The sequence below is a fragment of the Helianthus annuus genome, chromosome 17 (genome assembly GCF_002127325.2).
Source record: "Helianthus annuus cultivar XRQ/B chromosome 17, HanXRQr2.0-SUNRISE, whole genome shotgun sequence".
In the NCBI taxonomy this organism is placed as follows: Eukaryota; Viridiplantae; Streptophyta; class Magnoliopsida; order Asterales; family Asteraceae; genus Helianthus; species Helianthus annuus.
The window spans coordinates 149039915-149055787 of record NC_035449.2 but is presented as its reverse complement, the minus strand read 5'-3'; the positions used below and the strand labels follow the sequence as shown (position 1 = coordinate 149055787).

Genomic DNA, 15873 nt, shown 5'->3' with positions numbered 1-15873 from the left:
TTTATATTCGTTTGTTTAGTAAATGAACGAACACGAACAAGAAATTTCGTTCGTTAAGTAAAACGGACGAACATGAACAAAGGTTGCGTTCGTTCGTTTATGTTCGTGAACGTTCGGTAATGTGTTCGTTTATGTTCGTGGGCGTTCGGTTTATATTTGCTCGCTACTATTTATTTGTTTTAGTTCGTTTAAAGGTTTTTATATGTTGTATTTTGTTTTATTATTTCTAGTTTTTAAAATTTTGAAACCCTAGTTGTCTTATATGCCTCTTACAACATCCCTCGTTTCACTATTTCAATTTTAGTTTGTCTTAAAGCTTTGTCAAACCCTTAATTTTGTGTTTTTCATGTTTTTGATAATCACACCAACTGTGTTAAGATAACTATCTTAAGTGTTCATTTATTTTTTGTCGATTTTTCGTAATGTTTGTGATGAAAATGCATATTTTATTCTAAAATGAATATTGTGTTCATAAACGCCGTTTGTGGTCATTTATGTTCATGAGTTCATTAGCATATGGTAAGTGTTCATGAACAGTTCACGAACATGTTCGTTTCCTTAGTGAACGAACTCGAACAAGAAATCTCGTTCGGTAAACGTTCGTGAACAATTCATGAACAAGCTTGTTCCTTAACGAACGAACACGAACAAGGCCTTGTTCGTGTTCGTTCGGTTCGTTTACAGCCCTAGATTAGAGGTCTTAACCATTCATACTCAGTATAATGCTTAACCATCCAGAGACAAATGTCTGAACCATCTGCTCGTGAAACAAACAAGCTGAACCATTAAGTGCTGAATCAGTTTGAGGTCCGAACCACACCTAAACTAACACTAACAGGCCTTGTTTTTGTTAAAACCACCAAATTGAACCTAAACATATAGAAAGAAGCTTTGCAATTGCAACGGCGACCAACAATATCGGATTCTTTCCGTACATGGAAATTAAAATTAGGGCTTGAAATTAGCATCTTCCTCGGTCACCACCATCAAATCGGCTTCATAGCTCATTCACATCGTCTGCGCATCAGGTAATTCATTTTAGGGTTCTTTTCTTTACAAATCATCTTCTTACTGACTAAAGTAGTCTTCATCTGTAGTAGAATTTATGAATAATGCCCCTAAAGTTGTTGTATATCTGCAACGAATTTAAGATTAAATAATGTTATGACTGGTTGATTGATTGTGCTATAGGAAGGAAGACCTAGTTCCTGATCATGTAGATCAGTTATAAGTATTAGGTCATGTTGCTCATTATAAGGATGAATGATCCTGTTGATTAATTAAACCTAATTACTGTCCCCTTTGCTAGCATTTGGATTGTGTAGCTAAGTACTTATGCTTGTGTTAGGATGATTAAGCACACTGCACACATGAACACCGACGAAAGCAATAAATGACCTGTGGGTTTAACGTGGTTCGGTTTATACTTTATACTGACCTACTTCCACGGGTGGCAATTAGGTAATTCTTTATTGAGTGACAATCATGATCACAAGTACATAGCATATGTATATATAGACTGATCTAGGGTTGATAACTTAGTGATTTAGAAATCAATAAACGGGCTGGCTGTGGCTCGGCCTACGAACCCAACAGCTTGGATTACAGCTGGTGACAGCACGCCTGCAATATCGGTTGTATGGACCTAGATGTTGAAAACGTTCATAGTCCTTTTTTTGTCAACCAATGAGGTGATGTAATCATGTAAACCGCTGGTAGCGGTAGGCAAGCACTTATCACTGCACCACCTGCTAGAAAAGCCAGATTTTAACTAGACAGTGGACACCTCTGCCTGAGGGACTCAAGCGCTGGTAGCGGTAGGCAAGCACTAATCGAACCGTTTCGACCTGTACCGTTTCGAATCGAACCGTTTCGACCAAGAATCTCTATCAAGAATAAACGCAAGATTCAAGTGTAGTGATCATTGTTACTCAAGCTCGTTAGCTATATTCAGATTCAGAGTTCATCAGATAGTCGGGTAGAGTATAAAGTATAAATTAACTGAAAATTGTATAGCTCTGTTTCTAGATTAAATTATTAAGAAGTTCCAATTCACTAGCAATACTGTCAATGTCGAATGTGCAGTCGTCCTCATGATTTGCCATTTCAACCGCACAATCCTTTTTTATCAGTAATCCGTCTATTCAATGAAATTTATTCTGTATAAAACATAGTTATGGAAATTTATTCGACTAACGTAAGCCGCATACCTGCAAATCTGCAATGGAAAACTGTTTTTAACAAATGATCAAGCCATCATGAAGACATGAACCTGCAATCGATTAAGAGCCAACAAAAACAATAAACTTTAGGTAAATCAAAAGTTTGAAGTGATTATGTAGTAGTGTAAATCAACAACTCGACCATTGGTTGCAATCTTGGGCTGAAAAAAAAAACATTTTTTTAACCAACCCGATCCGACCCGAACCCGTTCCAACCCGAACCCGTTCCGACACGAACCCGTTTCGACCCGAACCAAAACAACCCTTTTTTTAATTGACCCGCTTTGAACCGAACCCTTTTCGACCCGAACCCGTTTTGACCCATGACCCGACCCGACCCGACCCGTTTGCCAGGTCTACTCAATACATTCTTCCCCAACAACAGTGACGTAATAAATTGTGATTCAAAAGTCAAAACACTTCCTAAACAAATACTTGGTATCTTTATTATTAGCTGCTATCCTGCTACTTTTAGAGCCTCAGATATTGCAAATCCTTAACTACCCGGGCTTGATGGATTCATTATAACTTCTGACCTTAACATTTGATTTGGTCTCGCACGTAGTTTTCATTCCAGGTAAGGCACACTACATATGAGTTGGGGCTGTTTGGCAACATCTGAATGGTTAAGTGCTGAACCAGTAAGAGGTCAGGTCTGAACCATTAAGTGTTGAACCAGTAAGAGGTCTGAACGATTAAGAGACTGTATAATGCTTAACCGTTCAGAGGCAAATGTCCCACCAGTTCAGATTAGAGGTCTTAACCATTCAATGGCAAATGTCTGAACCATTCAGACATCTGCTCGTGAAACAAATAGTCTGAACCATTAAGTGCTGAACCATTAAGAGCCTCATTAAGAAGTCAAAGTATAAGAGGTCTAAATGCATTATACAGCCTCTTAATCGTTCAGAAGTCAAAGTATGAGAGGTCTAAATGCATTATAGCGTAAAATAGATGGGAGAACATAACTAGTGCAACGGAGACAACGAAAATGGGAAAAGACGCCATAGTTTAACATATTAAAAAAAGAAAAAATTCAGAAAAGATCACTCAAACTTGGCATATTCTAATTAAAATCATTATTTCTTACACACAGTTCTTATTTCCAGCACATAGCTTCTGAAAAGCAGATTTTAACCACAACCCGAACCAGTAACACGCCTTTTTACCGTTTCTAAGTTCCTCGCAGCTTCAAGGAAACCGCACCACACGGTAAAAAAAACAAAAAGGTCATTTTAGTTATGTCTTTCGAGGATCATCCAAACCTAAGCAGTTTCATAATTCAAGTTGAACAAACTTCTTTATAATTCCCATCATCTCACTCCCGGGAAACCGCCCAAGAGAACCTCGTGACGCAGCTATTTCATCCAACCTCCAAACCTAATCACCCGAAAACGCTCGACCCGGTTGACTTATTTCCTCTTCCGCCGCCACATAAGCTGACAAGTCATCACCAGCTTCAACAGTTGGCAGAGGAAACGTATCAAGAGAAGTTTGTAAAACTACCGATTCACCACCAACCGCACCCACATAGTCTTTCAACCGACATAACGTAAACGGGACAGGCTCAAAGTTATGGTCCCCGTATTCAACCGGCGTAGAGTGGTCCTCGGTGACACATAGGAAAAACTGGAATTGACCGGCTGACTCTGCCTCCCAAAGAAGTCTCGCAAGCTGCCCGATAGCTTTGTCAACCGCTTCCAACCCTTTGACTTTAAAAACAGTTGCTTTATCATGACCGACATCGTCTATTGCCTTTACATGGAGAAAACCAAAATCATAGCCATCGGAAACACCGGGTTTGTGCTCGTCTTCTCCCGGTACAAAAACGTTAGGGCAAGCCCGCACGGGAGCTGATAACGCGTTTGCGATTGCAGTCGCTTTAGATGTCAATAACGTTCGATAATCTCCGGTGGCTCCAGGAGCTTCTAGAATATCAATCCCGAGAGACAAACCGAGGCCAGCTATGATCTTTGTGGGGGCGACCATGCAGGGTCGTAGCCCATGGTTCTTCTCAAACGCCGGAACCTACAAAAATCACAACGTTGTTGTTGTTGTTATGGTTATTTGTTTGATGCAGGATTTTTGTTAAGGGTATAAACCATACCTCGATTCTAATACCGCAGCCTCGTAAAAGGACGATATTGGCGATGTTTTTGCCTTCGGTGGCACATTTTTGGTTGAGAGGATGAGCGACCAAAATTTTAGAAATCTCTTTGGATAATTCGTTGACAACGTTTGCAGTGTGTTTGGCTTCTTCTGTATTGTCGAGAGGCTTTGCTTCTAGAAGCAAACGATTATCCTTTAGCGGGTCAGTTCCCGATATGTTTCCGCTTAGTTTAGGCCCTTTTACGACAACTCCGCACCTGTGTTCAGTTGCATACCTGAAAAAAAAAGCCAAAAGAGTGTAATCTAATTTATAAAAGATTACCAGGTTTATTAAAGTTAATATGTCGAGTAGGCGATTATTATCGTTAGAGACTGATTTTAACATATTGCGCACCTGACTGTGACTTCATACTCGGGATACGATGGCAGCTTCATTTTATCAAGTGCCGCACACAAGATGGGCCCCTCTTCTTCAAAGTGTCGATCGGCCCGTCTGCTGGTAACCACTCCGGTTTTCTCATCGAAAGTTGCAAAGTTTGACTGATGGATTGTCAACACAACGAAAACCGGCATCAAACATTATCTAGAAACAAATACGCTACAAAAGTTGGTACATTCACAATAAGGAAGAAAGTACGGCTTACATACTTTAAAAGCGATGTCCCCGGGAGCCATGGCCAATCCAGCACCCATCGATTCAAACGCGCCTCTACCACCGTAATAAACCCGCGGGTCATAACCCAACAGAGACAGATGCGCATTGTCACTACCGCAGCCCAACCCTACTTCAACCGGGTCCATAAGACCGTTAACTCCGGCAGAAGCAATCGCGTCTAAATTCGGCACTTTGGCAGCTTCTAAAGGAGTTTTGTATCCAAATCTTGGAATAGAAACATCCCCCAACCCATCGATTAACACGAATGCAACTCGTTTACGCGGTGTCTCTGAATTAACCATTCTTCTTGTTACACCCCTATCAAGATCATACCATAATCATAACAAACTTGAAGTAGAGAATCTTTCAAGATTCAAAATTTCGTAAAAAATTGATATGGGTATTTCATATTATGATATTCTTGATCCATAATCATGCTATATATGAACATGCACAAACTCAAATGTATACTCTTAAACTAGGGTTCATCATCAGCTGATCAAACATATACAGACAAATTGAAAGAACAACCAAATGGATAACCCTATAATCTATGTTACGATTATGTAGTGAGATTGAATCACTAGTGAAGGATGAAAAATCTGGAAAAAATGTTGTATACTTGCATTTACAAGTTATAAAGCAGGAATTGATAGTATAAAGAAGATTGAAACAGAAAGACTGACCTGATTCAGTTGAGGGTTTTGATTTAGAGGAAAGCTTGGGAAGATGGTGTTGAAAAAGATTGCGTTTTGATGAATTTTTGGGTATTTGTTCGATGGTTTGCAAGGAGCAAAGAAGAATCTGACTCCCTCATGTGTCCGAATAAAATTAATTAAAATTAAAAAGTGATAAAAGCTAAAAAGCATCTTTAGGAGCCAAACAATAGAATTAGACCTGGCAAACGGGTCGGGTCGGGTCGGGTTGGGTCATGGGTCAGAACGGGTTTGAGTCAGAACGGGTTCGGGTCAAAACGGGTCAACTAAAAAAAGGGTTGTTTTGGTTCGGGTCGGAACGGGTTCGGGTTGGAACGGGTCCGGGTCAGAACGGGTTTCGGGTCGGGTCGGGTCAGTTTTGTTAAAAAAATGCCTTTTTTTTAAAAAAGAGCGAGATTGTACGTCAAGGGGCAATTTTGTCGGGTTGAAACGGGTCCGGGTCGGTTCGGGTTGATTATATTTCATCATTCTAACTTGTAAGATTTGTTGTTTCCTAAAACTAGAAGTTGTTGGAATGGTATAAGCTGGCTTAGAGTTTGTTTTCTTTTGACAACCAGATATTTTAAATTCAAATATGTAGAACATTATTTTCAGAAAACTGAAAAGTTATTTACCACACTGAGAGCTGTTGTTGAGGTAATGAAGGTCCTTAGCAAAGACTTTGATCCTGGGGGAGTTGGACGATTTATTACGAATGAGGCAGTTCTCTTTATATTGCGTATTTCCTTTTGTTTTAATTAATTTTGTATATTTATTCTAGTTAAAACGGTTAAAGAAACCAGACCAACAATTGTAGGGGTATCTATCGTCTTTCGGTTTTTTATGGTGGGGGATCTGAAATTAGAGTATATGAGAACTATTCCTGAAAAAGCACCTTCTGAAGAACGCTCATCGTAGAAAACCGATTCATCGCGAAACGGTTCGGTTCGAAGCGGTAATGGTCGAAACGGTACGCGTCGAAACGGTTCGCATCGAAACGGTACTGGTTGAAACGGTACGGGTCGAAACGGTACTGGTTGAAACGGTACGGGTTGAAACGGCACAGGTCGAAACGGTTCGACGACGGCGGTGGCGGACCGGCAGTGGTTGGGTTCGACGACGACGGGCGGTTGGGTTAGACGACGGCGGCGGTTGGGAACCATGTGATTTTTACTATCAGGTGGTTGTGTTCGACGACGGCGGTGGCGGACCGTCAGTGGTGGTGCCGGTAGCGGAGACGAAGATGATACAGAAATGTAAGGATTACTGAATGGTGTTATTTTTTACTGAATGGTGTTATTTTTTACTGAATGGTGTTATCTTTTATGAATGGTGTTATTTTTTACTTAATGGTGTTATTTTTTACTGAATGGTGTTATTTTTTACTGAATGGTGTTATTTTTTTCTGAATGGTGTTATTTTGTTTCTCAATGGTGTATTTTTCTTTTTCTGAATGGTGTTATATTTGTTTAATGGATGGTGTTTTTTTGTTTCTGTATGGTGTTATTTTATTTCTGAATGGTGTTGTTTTTGTACTGAATGGTTTTTTTATCTACTGTTGAATGGTTTTTTTTGTGCTGAATGGTGTTATTTTTGTGCTGAATGGTGTTATTTTTGTATTGAGTGGTGTTATTTTTGTACTGAATGGTGTTTTTTTATTTACTGCTGAATGGTGTTATTTTTGTGCTGAATGATGTTATTTTTGTATTGAATTGTGTTATATTCTTGTACTGAATGGTGTTTTTTTATTTACTGCTAAATGGTGTTATTTTTGTGCTGAATGGTGTTATTTTTGTGTTTAATGGTGTTATATTCTCTGAATTGTGTTATATTTAAAACACCATGTATGAACATGCTCTGAATGGTGTTATATTTATGGACGGTTATAAGTCCTAAATTCCAGGTTTTTCTCTCTCCAAATCCTTAAATCAAGGATTACCATATTTGAATTTGTTAATGCATTTACAATCCTACCCTTTTCAATTAATTGTAATCTAATGGTTGAGATTCTTTCTTACCTTTCTCACACTTTTGGTCTTTTTTACAATAACTCCACCCTATATATATATATATATATATATATATATATATATATATATATATATATATATACATATATTTGTGGGACCCACTTATTAAAAATCAAAATAACAAGCCCACCCCACCCTCAACCCTTTCTTCTCCACCCAAGTTGTCGCCACCACGATTTTTCGTCGACCACCACACCACCACCCCTGGTCCATTTCTCTCTCTTTACTATCTCTCTCTCTATCAGACACATCTCTCTCTTTATGGCCTCATCTTGATCGATCTTGTGCACATTGGGAATGAACTTTAGCTTTTTGAACAACTACTTTATGGCCTTATTTTGTTGATTTTGCTATGAAAATTGAATAAATCCTTGTATTTTGGTTTCTGTGAATGCACATCTAATAGCTTTATTTGTAGAGAGAGTAGAGTAGAGAGAGATGTGTCTAGATGAGGAGAGAGTAGAGGGAAACAGTAGAGAGAGAAAGGGGGTGGGGTGGGGTGGGGTGGGGTTGTGTTTTTATTTTTATGGTTAGTGGGTCCCACATATAATATATATATATATATATATATATATTTAATTAATTTATTTTGTTTTACATTAAGGGAAAATTGGTCATTTTTGCACGCACTTAACACCAAAAACTAACTTCCATCCGTTTCAGGTACTATCCTAGAACGAATGTACAAAAGTTAGGACTCTAGCTGTAATTTTAGAAATTTAGGGACTATAGGTGAAAACAGAGCAAACCACAAGGACTATCCGAACGTTTTTCTCTTAAGATATTCTTCACCGGTTAATGTCTTTCACTATGAGGAAGAGAAGTGGGATAGTTGGGTCAGGCCATGGCAATATGTTGTGTTCTGTCTTGTGAGTCAGTACTTTCGCTTCATACGGGTATTCTACAATTTAGTGATGTGCTCAGGGCCAAAAATAAAATGTCTCAACTTTCTCAAGCCAAAATGTAAAATCGAAGGCATGTTTCCAAATTCACTTCGAACACCATAATTATCCAGAATCTGAATATATATAAATATATAAATATATAGGGTAATGTTCATCTGAGAACCACCTTTATTGTGAGAACCAATGTGAACACACCAAAAAAACCTAACCCCCCCCCCCCAGCTAAATGCCAACAACAAGAGGCTATCGTGAACCATGAAGATTATAAGACTACGAGAAGGTGTGTAAAATTTTATACAATCAAACAATCATGCACTTTTCACTAATCAACAAATGTTTTTACACCCTTGTTTGGTCAAACAACATTGGCCCAACAAGAGGGCAATCTAGGTGATGTACACCCATTGTACAACAACGATCGTTCCTGCATGTGGGTCACACCTGCTTTGTTCGAAAGGCCCAACTGAGCTATGCATAGCACTCTGTCTCTCCTTTGTTGTTGAACCTTCGATGTTAGACGCCCGCGAGTGTTTACTTGTACGACTGGAGGGTTTTTGTCGCTCATAAGTGGGTTAAAACCGCCTTGATCTTCAGCATCGTGCTTTTCTTCACTTGCGGGGGTTCGGAACGCATTTTCTGTTTCACATATTCGAATTCTTTTTCCATATCAATGTCTTAATTATCAGCTCTTTATGGATTCAGGTCAAGTTTTCCCCATAAGGTGTCTGTATCATCGAGCCCAATAATGCATTATGCAAACAAACAAAAGATTACATAGGCATATTAAATTAATATAATAAATCTTGAAAAAATATTATAAGTACCTCTATTTTGCAATTTCTCCAGACGACATGCCAATAACAACCCGCAATCCGTGTACAACTGACAGCCACATGTTGATCCAAATGACCGCAAGGTGCATAGTCTCCGTTTTAGCCCGTTTTCTAGTAGGTTAAGAGCATGGATGGAAACTTTACGAAATAGGTTGTGAAACAAAGGAATCTCAAGGTGGTCATTCATTCGCTTGGTGTTGCTTGCTTCCAAACATTTCTTTATTTGTGAATATTGTTTTAATACCAAAGTGTCGACCTTTTCACCAGGGTATCCATACTGCATTTAGGTGTAGTAAGCTGTTTTTTAAAGCATCATGTGCGACTTCAGCTCTATTTGTCGTATTTTGGTAAAAGGTTAGCGTTTAATTGGTCTATGCAGATACAAATTACTGCAGGTAAACAAAAACATTTGAAAAATATAAAACATATTCAAATTATGTATATATTTATATGAATGTATAAATTTAAAACAAATCTTACGTTCACGTTGTTGACTGACAAGGTGTCTATGAAGGTTGGCCAGGTTATAGTCTATAACTGCTCGTTCGGTGAATCACACATTGTTATTCACTAACGAGTAAAGTCCTCCCAATCCAGTTGAGTAATGGAATTCTTGTAATATTTTACGATATTCTGTAAAATGTGGAACCTGCAAAAATATATGTGTGCGTTCGGGGATATTTTTTGGCATGCGTTTAGCATGGCTTGGTCTCTATCTGTAAAAATTACATGTTGCTTCATAAACTTGTGCAACATAGACCTGATCTTCTCCAGGATCCAGGCGTACGCTACTTCCTGCTCGTTTGAAAGAAATGCATGCAAAACACAAAAGGTTTGGTTTGTCGATGTCATACCCACTGATGCGTGCTAAACAGACTATAAAAATTAACTAAATAAGACTCTCGAAGCTAGACACTAAAAAGCTTTAATTCTAGACTCGACCTAAACCACAAAATCAGCAAGTGTACCGATCACTGTAGTATAACCCTAGGAAGTCCGGATATCGAACCACGAGACTCTATGTATCACGAAAACTAGACTTTAATAGACACTGATAGACCCGACTAAAACTGTTTAATTGTTTAGGGGGGGGGTGTGTTACGGAAAATCTAAGGAAATTTATTTAAACTAAATAATTAAACTAAGACTAGATTAATACGAAATAAGGCAAAAGGCTTTTCTAATATGACGAACGAGACCACCTAGACTAGAATCCTGGATTTATTTTAAGAGATTACCGATTAAGTTAACTGCATGATTTATGGAACCGGGATCTTATAGTACTAAACCAATTAAGACACCAACATCCTCAACCCTTCTCGAGGTGAAACTTATGGCGTTACCTAGGCCGTTAATCCTACCGGTTATTAGACGTCTTTCCAGTTGTCTAATTATTGTGTAAGTACCCTAATGTTTACTTACTCTTTTCCAATCATAGATCTAGGGTAGTTTAGGTTTCTTGACTTGACTTGATAGACTAATACACCGACGGGGCAAGTAAGGCACGACCTTTTCCAAGGACTGTCTAAAGTAACGAAGATTTGCCATCAGAATACCCCGTCGCGTCGCGCGACGGGTAAGAGTCTTCATCGTGGCGTAGCGCCACTACATGAAATGGCAGAAATTCTTTATTTATTTGTGGTGTCGTGCGACCTCAATATGGTTTAGCTGTGGCGTAGCGCGACAGCTAAAAATGACCAGACTTGCACGGAAATTGATCCGCTTCATCTCTCAAAAACTCCAAAATAAATCCAACTCTTTTCCAGCTTGTTCTGGGACTTGGCGTTTTAACATTTTGGCTCGTTTTCACTCCATTTTCAGCAATATTAAGTACCAAGACCTGGAAAACACAATCTGATCAATAGTATGCACATTCTCACTAAAACGAAACTAAAAATAACGGAGACTATACAAATATCCCCACACTTACTCTTTTTTCATCCTCGAAAAAGAATTGTGCAACGGAATCAGAGATGAATAATCACTCGGGTCAAAAATTATTTATATTTTATTAAAGCCAAAGCTTACGTTAGCCGCAATTGCAAATAGACTTGTCCCCTTAAACCCAAATCCAGTCTCAAGCCATTATCATGTGAATTTAATTTAAGTGCGGTAAGTCTACCTAGGGTCTCACACTAGAATCTACAGTCCACCTACTCCCGCCTCAAGCTCATAGAACTAGAGGATGATCACAAGACCAATTCCCAACCATCTTATATCAAAACCAAAAGAATTTACAATCAATTTTTTTTCTTTTTCCATTTTTTTCATCAATATTTTTTTCTTTCAATGAGCGTAGACGTTGCTTTCCCTAACCAAGAGGCAATCTGCCTGTAGAGTCGCTATCTCCAACTCGGATTACTTAGGCTTCGGTACTTTTTACTTTTCCGCACGAGACGAGTTTCGTACCGTTTCGACACGAACCGTTTCGACGCGTACCGTTTCGACCCGTACCGTTTTGACCCGTACCGTTTCTACCCGTACCGTTTCGACGGGAACCATTTCGACCCGTGCCGTTTCAACCCGTACCGTTTCAACCAGTACCGTTTCGACCCGTACCGTTTCAACCAGTACCGTTTCGAATCGAACCGTTTCGATGCGAACCGTTTCGACGCGTACCGTTTCGACCATTACCGCTTCGAACCGAACCGTTTCGCGATGAATCGGTTTTCTACGATGAGCGTTCTTCTGAAGGTGCTTTTTCAGGAATAGTTCTCATATACTCTAATTTCAGATCCCCCACCATAAAAAACCGAAAGACGATAGATACCTCTACAATTGTTGGTCTGGTTTCTTTAACCGTTTTAACTAGAATAAATATACAAAATTAATTAAAACAAAAGGAAATACGCAATATAAAGAGAACTGCCTCATTCGTAATATATCGTCCAACTCCCCCAGGATCAGAGTCTTTGCTAAGGACCTTCATTACCTCAACAACAGCTCTCAGTGTGGTAAATAACTTTTCAGTTTTCTGAAAATAATGTTCTACATATTTGAATTTAAAATATCTGGTTGTCAAAAGAAAACAAACTCTAAGCCAGCTTATACCATTCCAACAACTTCTAGTTTTAGGAAACAACAAATCTTACAAGTTAGAATGATGAAATATAATCAACCCGAACCGACCCGGACCCGTTTCAACCCGACAAAATTGCCCCTTGACGTACAATCTCGCTCTTTTAAAAAAAAAAAGGCATTTTTTTAACAAAACTGACCCGACCCGACCCGAAACCCGTTCTGACCCGGACCCGTTCCAACCCGAACCCGTTCCGACCCGAACCAAAACAACCCTTTTTTTAATTGACCCGTTTTGACCCGAACCCGTTCTGACTCGAACCCGTTCTGACCCATGACCCAACCCGACCCGACCCGTTTGCCAGTTCTAATTCTATTGTTTGGCTCCTAAAGATGCTTTTTAGCTTTTATCACTTTTTAATTTTAATTAATTTTATTCGGACACATGAGGGAGTCAGATTCTTCTTTGCTCCTTGCAAACCATCGAACAAATACCCAAAAATTCATCAAAACGCAATCTTTTTCAACACCATCTTCCCAAGATTTCCTCTAAATCAAAACCCTCAACTGAATCAGGTCAGTCTTTCTGTTTCAATCTTCTTTATACTATCAATTCCTGCTTTATAACTTGTAAATGCAAGTATACAACATTTTTTCCAGATTTTTCATCCTTCACTAGTGATTCAATCTCACTACATAATCGTAACATAGATTATAGGGTTATCCATTTGGTTGTTCTTTCAATTTGTCTGTATATGTTTGATCAGCTGATGATGAACCCTAGTTTAAGAGTATACATTTGAGTTTGTGCATGTTCATATATAGCATGATTATGGATCAAGAATATCATAATATGAAATACCCATATCAATTTTTTACGAAATTTTGAATCTTGAAAGATTCTCTACTTCAAGTTTGTTATGATTATGGTATGATCTTGATAGGGGTGTAACAAGAAGAATGGTTAATTCAGAGACACCGCGTAAACGAGTTGCATTCGTGTTAATCGATGGGTTGGGGGATGTTTCTATTCCAAGATTTGGATACAAAACTCCTTTAGAAGCTGCCAAAGTGCCGAATTTAGACGCGATTGCTTCTGCCGGAGTTAACGGTCTTATGGACCCGGTTGAAGTAGGGTTGGGCTGCGGTAGTGACACTGCGCATCTGTCTCTGTTGGGTTATGACCCGCGGGTTTATTACCGTGGTAGAGGCGCGTTTGAATCGATGGGTGCTGGATTGGCCATGGCTCCCGGGGACATCGCTTTTAAAGTATGTAAGCCGTACTTTCTTCCTTATTGTGAATGTACCAACTTTTGTAGCGTATTTGTTTCTAGATAATGTTTGATGCCGGTTTTCATTGTGTTGACAATCCATCAGTCAAACTTTGCAACTTTCGATGAGAAAACCGGAGTGGTTACCAGCAGACGGGCCGATCGACACTTTGAAGAAGAGGGGCCCATCTTGTGTGCAGCACTTGATAAAATGAAGCTGCCATCGTATCCCGAGTATGAAGTCACAGTCAGGTGCACAATATGTTAAAATCAGTCTCTAACGATAATAATCGCCTACTCGACATATTAACTTTAATAAACCTGGTAATCTTTTATAAATTAGATTACACTCTTTTGGCTTTTTTTTTCAGGTATGCAACTGAACACAGGTGCGGAGTTGTCGTAAAAGGGCCTAAACTAAGCGGAAACATATCGGGAACCGACCCGCTAAAGGATAATCGTTTGCTTCTAGAAGCAAAGCCTCTCGACAATACAGAAGAAGCCAAACACATCTCCGATGTCGGATCGTTTGGTCGTACGGTTGCGTTATTCGGTTAATTACGACGAAAACTCGAACGGACGCGAAAACGATCCAAATTACGCGACGGATGGTATTTTTGCATTCCAATCACTACAATAAAATATTTTAATGATTACAAAAATTTTTGGATGTCCGGATATGTTCGGAACGTAAGATATGCGCGGAAATGCAAACTTATGCACTTTTTGACGCTTTTAGTCCCTATTGATCAAAAAGTTTATTTTTGCATACCGCACCCATCAAAGCCTATTTCTAAGATATGTAAAGGATAATTAGGGTATGTTTAACTTATGATCATGTTCCGGAATGTTCGTTACCATACGAATCTGCATTCTTTCGCAGTTTGAAACAAATAGTCCCTCCGATCGAATAAACTTGTTTTCGACACACCAAACCATCCAAAACTTATTTCTAAGTTATGTTAAGGTTATTTAAGGTATGTTAAGCCTATATCACTGTTCCGGAGTGTTTGTCGCGTTAGATTGATTACGTTCACGCATCAGTTTGTGTATAACTTCCCAAAAAGCGATTTAAAGCTTGAAATCGAACTAGAATCAAATCGTCAAATACACACATATTAACACCAAAACATACATTTTTATTGATAACTGATATTGTATTACATGGTACATCATTTACAGATCACAAGTGTCACAGTCTCGGTGCCACGTTTGGATTCCCAGCAAAATTTGACTAATCGTATTCGCTTGTTCTTCAATCGCTTGATTTCACGGCCATTATCTCCATAGGTTTCTTGACAAAGTGCATCATATCGTCAACTTGAATTTCGTCGAGTGGAATATGAAGATCAGTATCGGCTAAACATTTTCACAAATTGGACACATGGAATGTTGGGTGAATATTCCCAAGTTTAGGAGGTAGCTCTAGTCGATAGGCAACCTTTCCAATTCTTTCAACAATCTTAAATGGTCCAACATATTGTGGTGCAAATTTCCTTTCTTTCCAAATCTCACCACTACCTTCCAAGGGGATACCTTGAGTAGGACACGGTCTCTGACTTGAAATTCCAAGGGCTTGCGTCACATATCCGCATAACTCTTTTTACAGCTTCTAGCTGTCAGAAGATTATCGCGAATTTTCTTGATTTTATCTGTTGTTTCCAGAATGAGCTCAGGTCCAGTAAGCTGAGCTTCACCAACCTCATTCCAACAGACAGGTGAACGACATTTTCGACCGTGTAAAACTTCGAACGGTGCCATATTAATGTTAGCATGATAACTATTGTTATAAGAGAACTCGATCAACGGGTAGATGAGAATCCCAATTACCACCAAAGTCTGTCACGCATGCTCTAAGCATATCCTCCAAAGTTTGTATCATTTTCTCGGATTGTCCATCTGTTTGGGGATGATAAGCAGTCCTTAGATTTAGTTGGGTTCCCATAGCAGATTGCATGGTCTTCCAAAAATGAGATGAAAATCGAGCATCACGATCAGATATGATATCCAAAGGAACACAATGTTGAGATACAATCTCATCAACATAAATCTTGGCAAGTTTATCATCAGATAGATCCTCGCGAATCGGTATAATATGAGCTGACTTCGTTAATCGATCAATGATTACCCAAATA

The 15873-nt window shown here is 39.0% G+C and overlaps 1 protein-coding gene and 1 pseudogene across 1 annotated transcript; one reads left to right on the top strand and one right to left on the bottom strand.

Annotated features, from left to right (window-relative positions):
* Window positions 1–3465: 3465 nt before the first annotated feature.
* Window positions 3466–5909, bottom strand: LOC110920733 (annotated as a pseudogene).
* Window positions 5910–12870: 6961 nt separating this feature from the next.
* Window positions 12871–14976, top strand: LOC110920735 (probable 2,3-bisphosphoglycerate-independent phosphoglycerate mutase). The gene is made up of 5 exons (XM_022164932.2): window positions 12871–13043; window positions 13412–13736; window positions 13845–13990; window positions 14110–14273; window positions 14921–14976. The coding sequence occupies exons 2-5, from the start codon at window positions 13428–13430 to the stop codon at window positions 14974–14976; spliced, it is 675 nt and encodes a 224-aa protein (XP_022020624.2). The 5' UTR covers window positions 12871–13043; window positions 13412–13427.
* The last annotated feature ends 897 nt before the right edge of the window (window positions 14977–15873 follow it).

What these genes read in the sequence shown, in the direction of transcription:
- LOC110920735 (XM_022164932.2), top strand. Translation starts at nt 13,428, where the DNA reads ATGGTTAATTCAGAGACACCGCGTAAACGAGTTGCATTCGTGTTAATC. An exon ending in GAGTATGAAGTCACAGTCAG is followed by an intron (nt 13,991 to 14,109) that starts GTGCACAATATG and finishes TTTTTTTTTCAG; the next exon opens with GTATGCAACTGAACACAGGT. An exon ending in CGATGTCGGATCGTTTGGTC is followed by an intron (nt 14,274 to 14,920) that starts GTACGGTTGCGT and finishes CATCATTTACAG; the next exon opens with ATCACAAGTGTCACAGTCTC.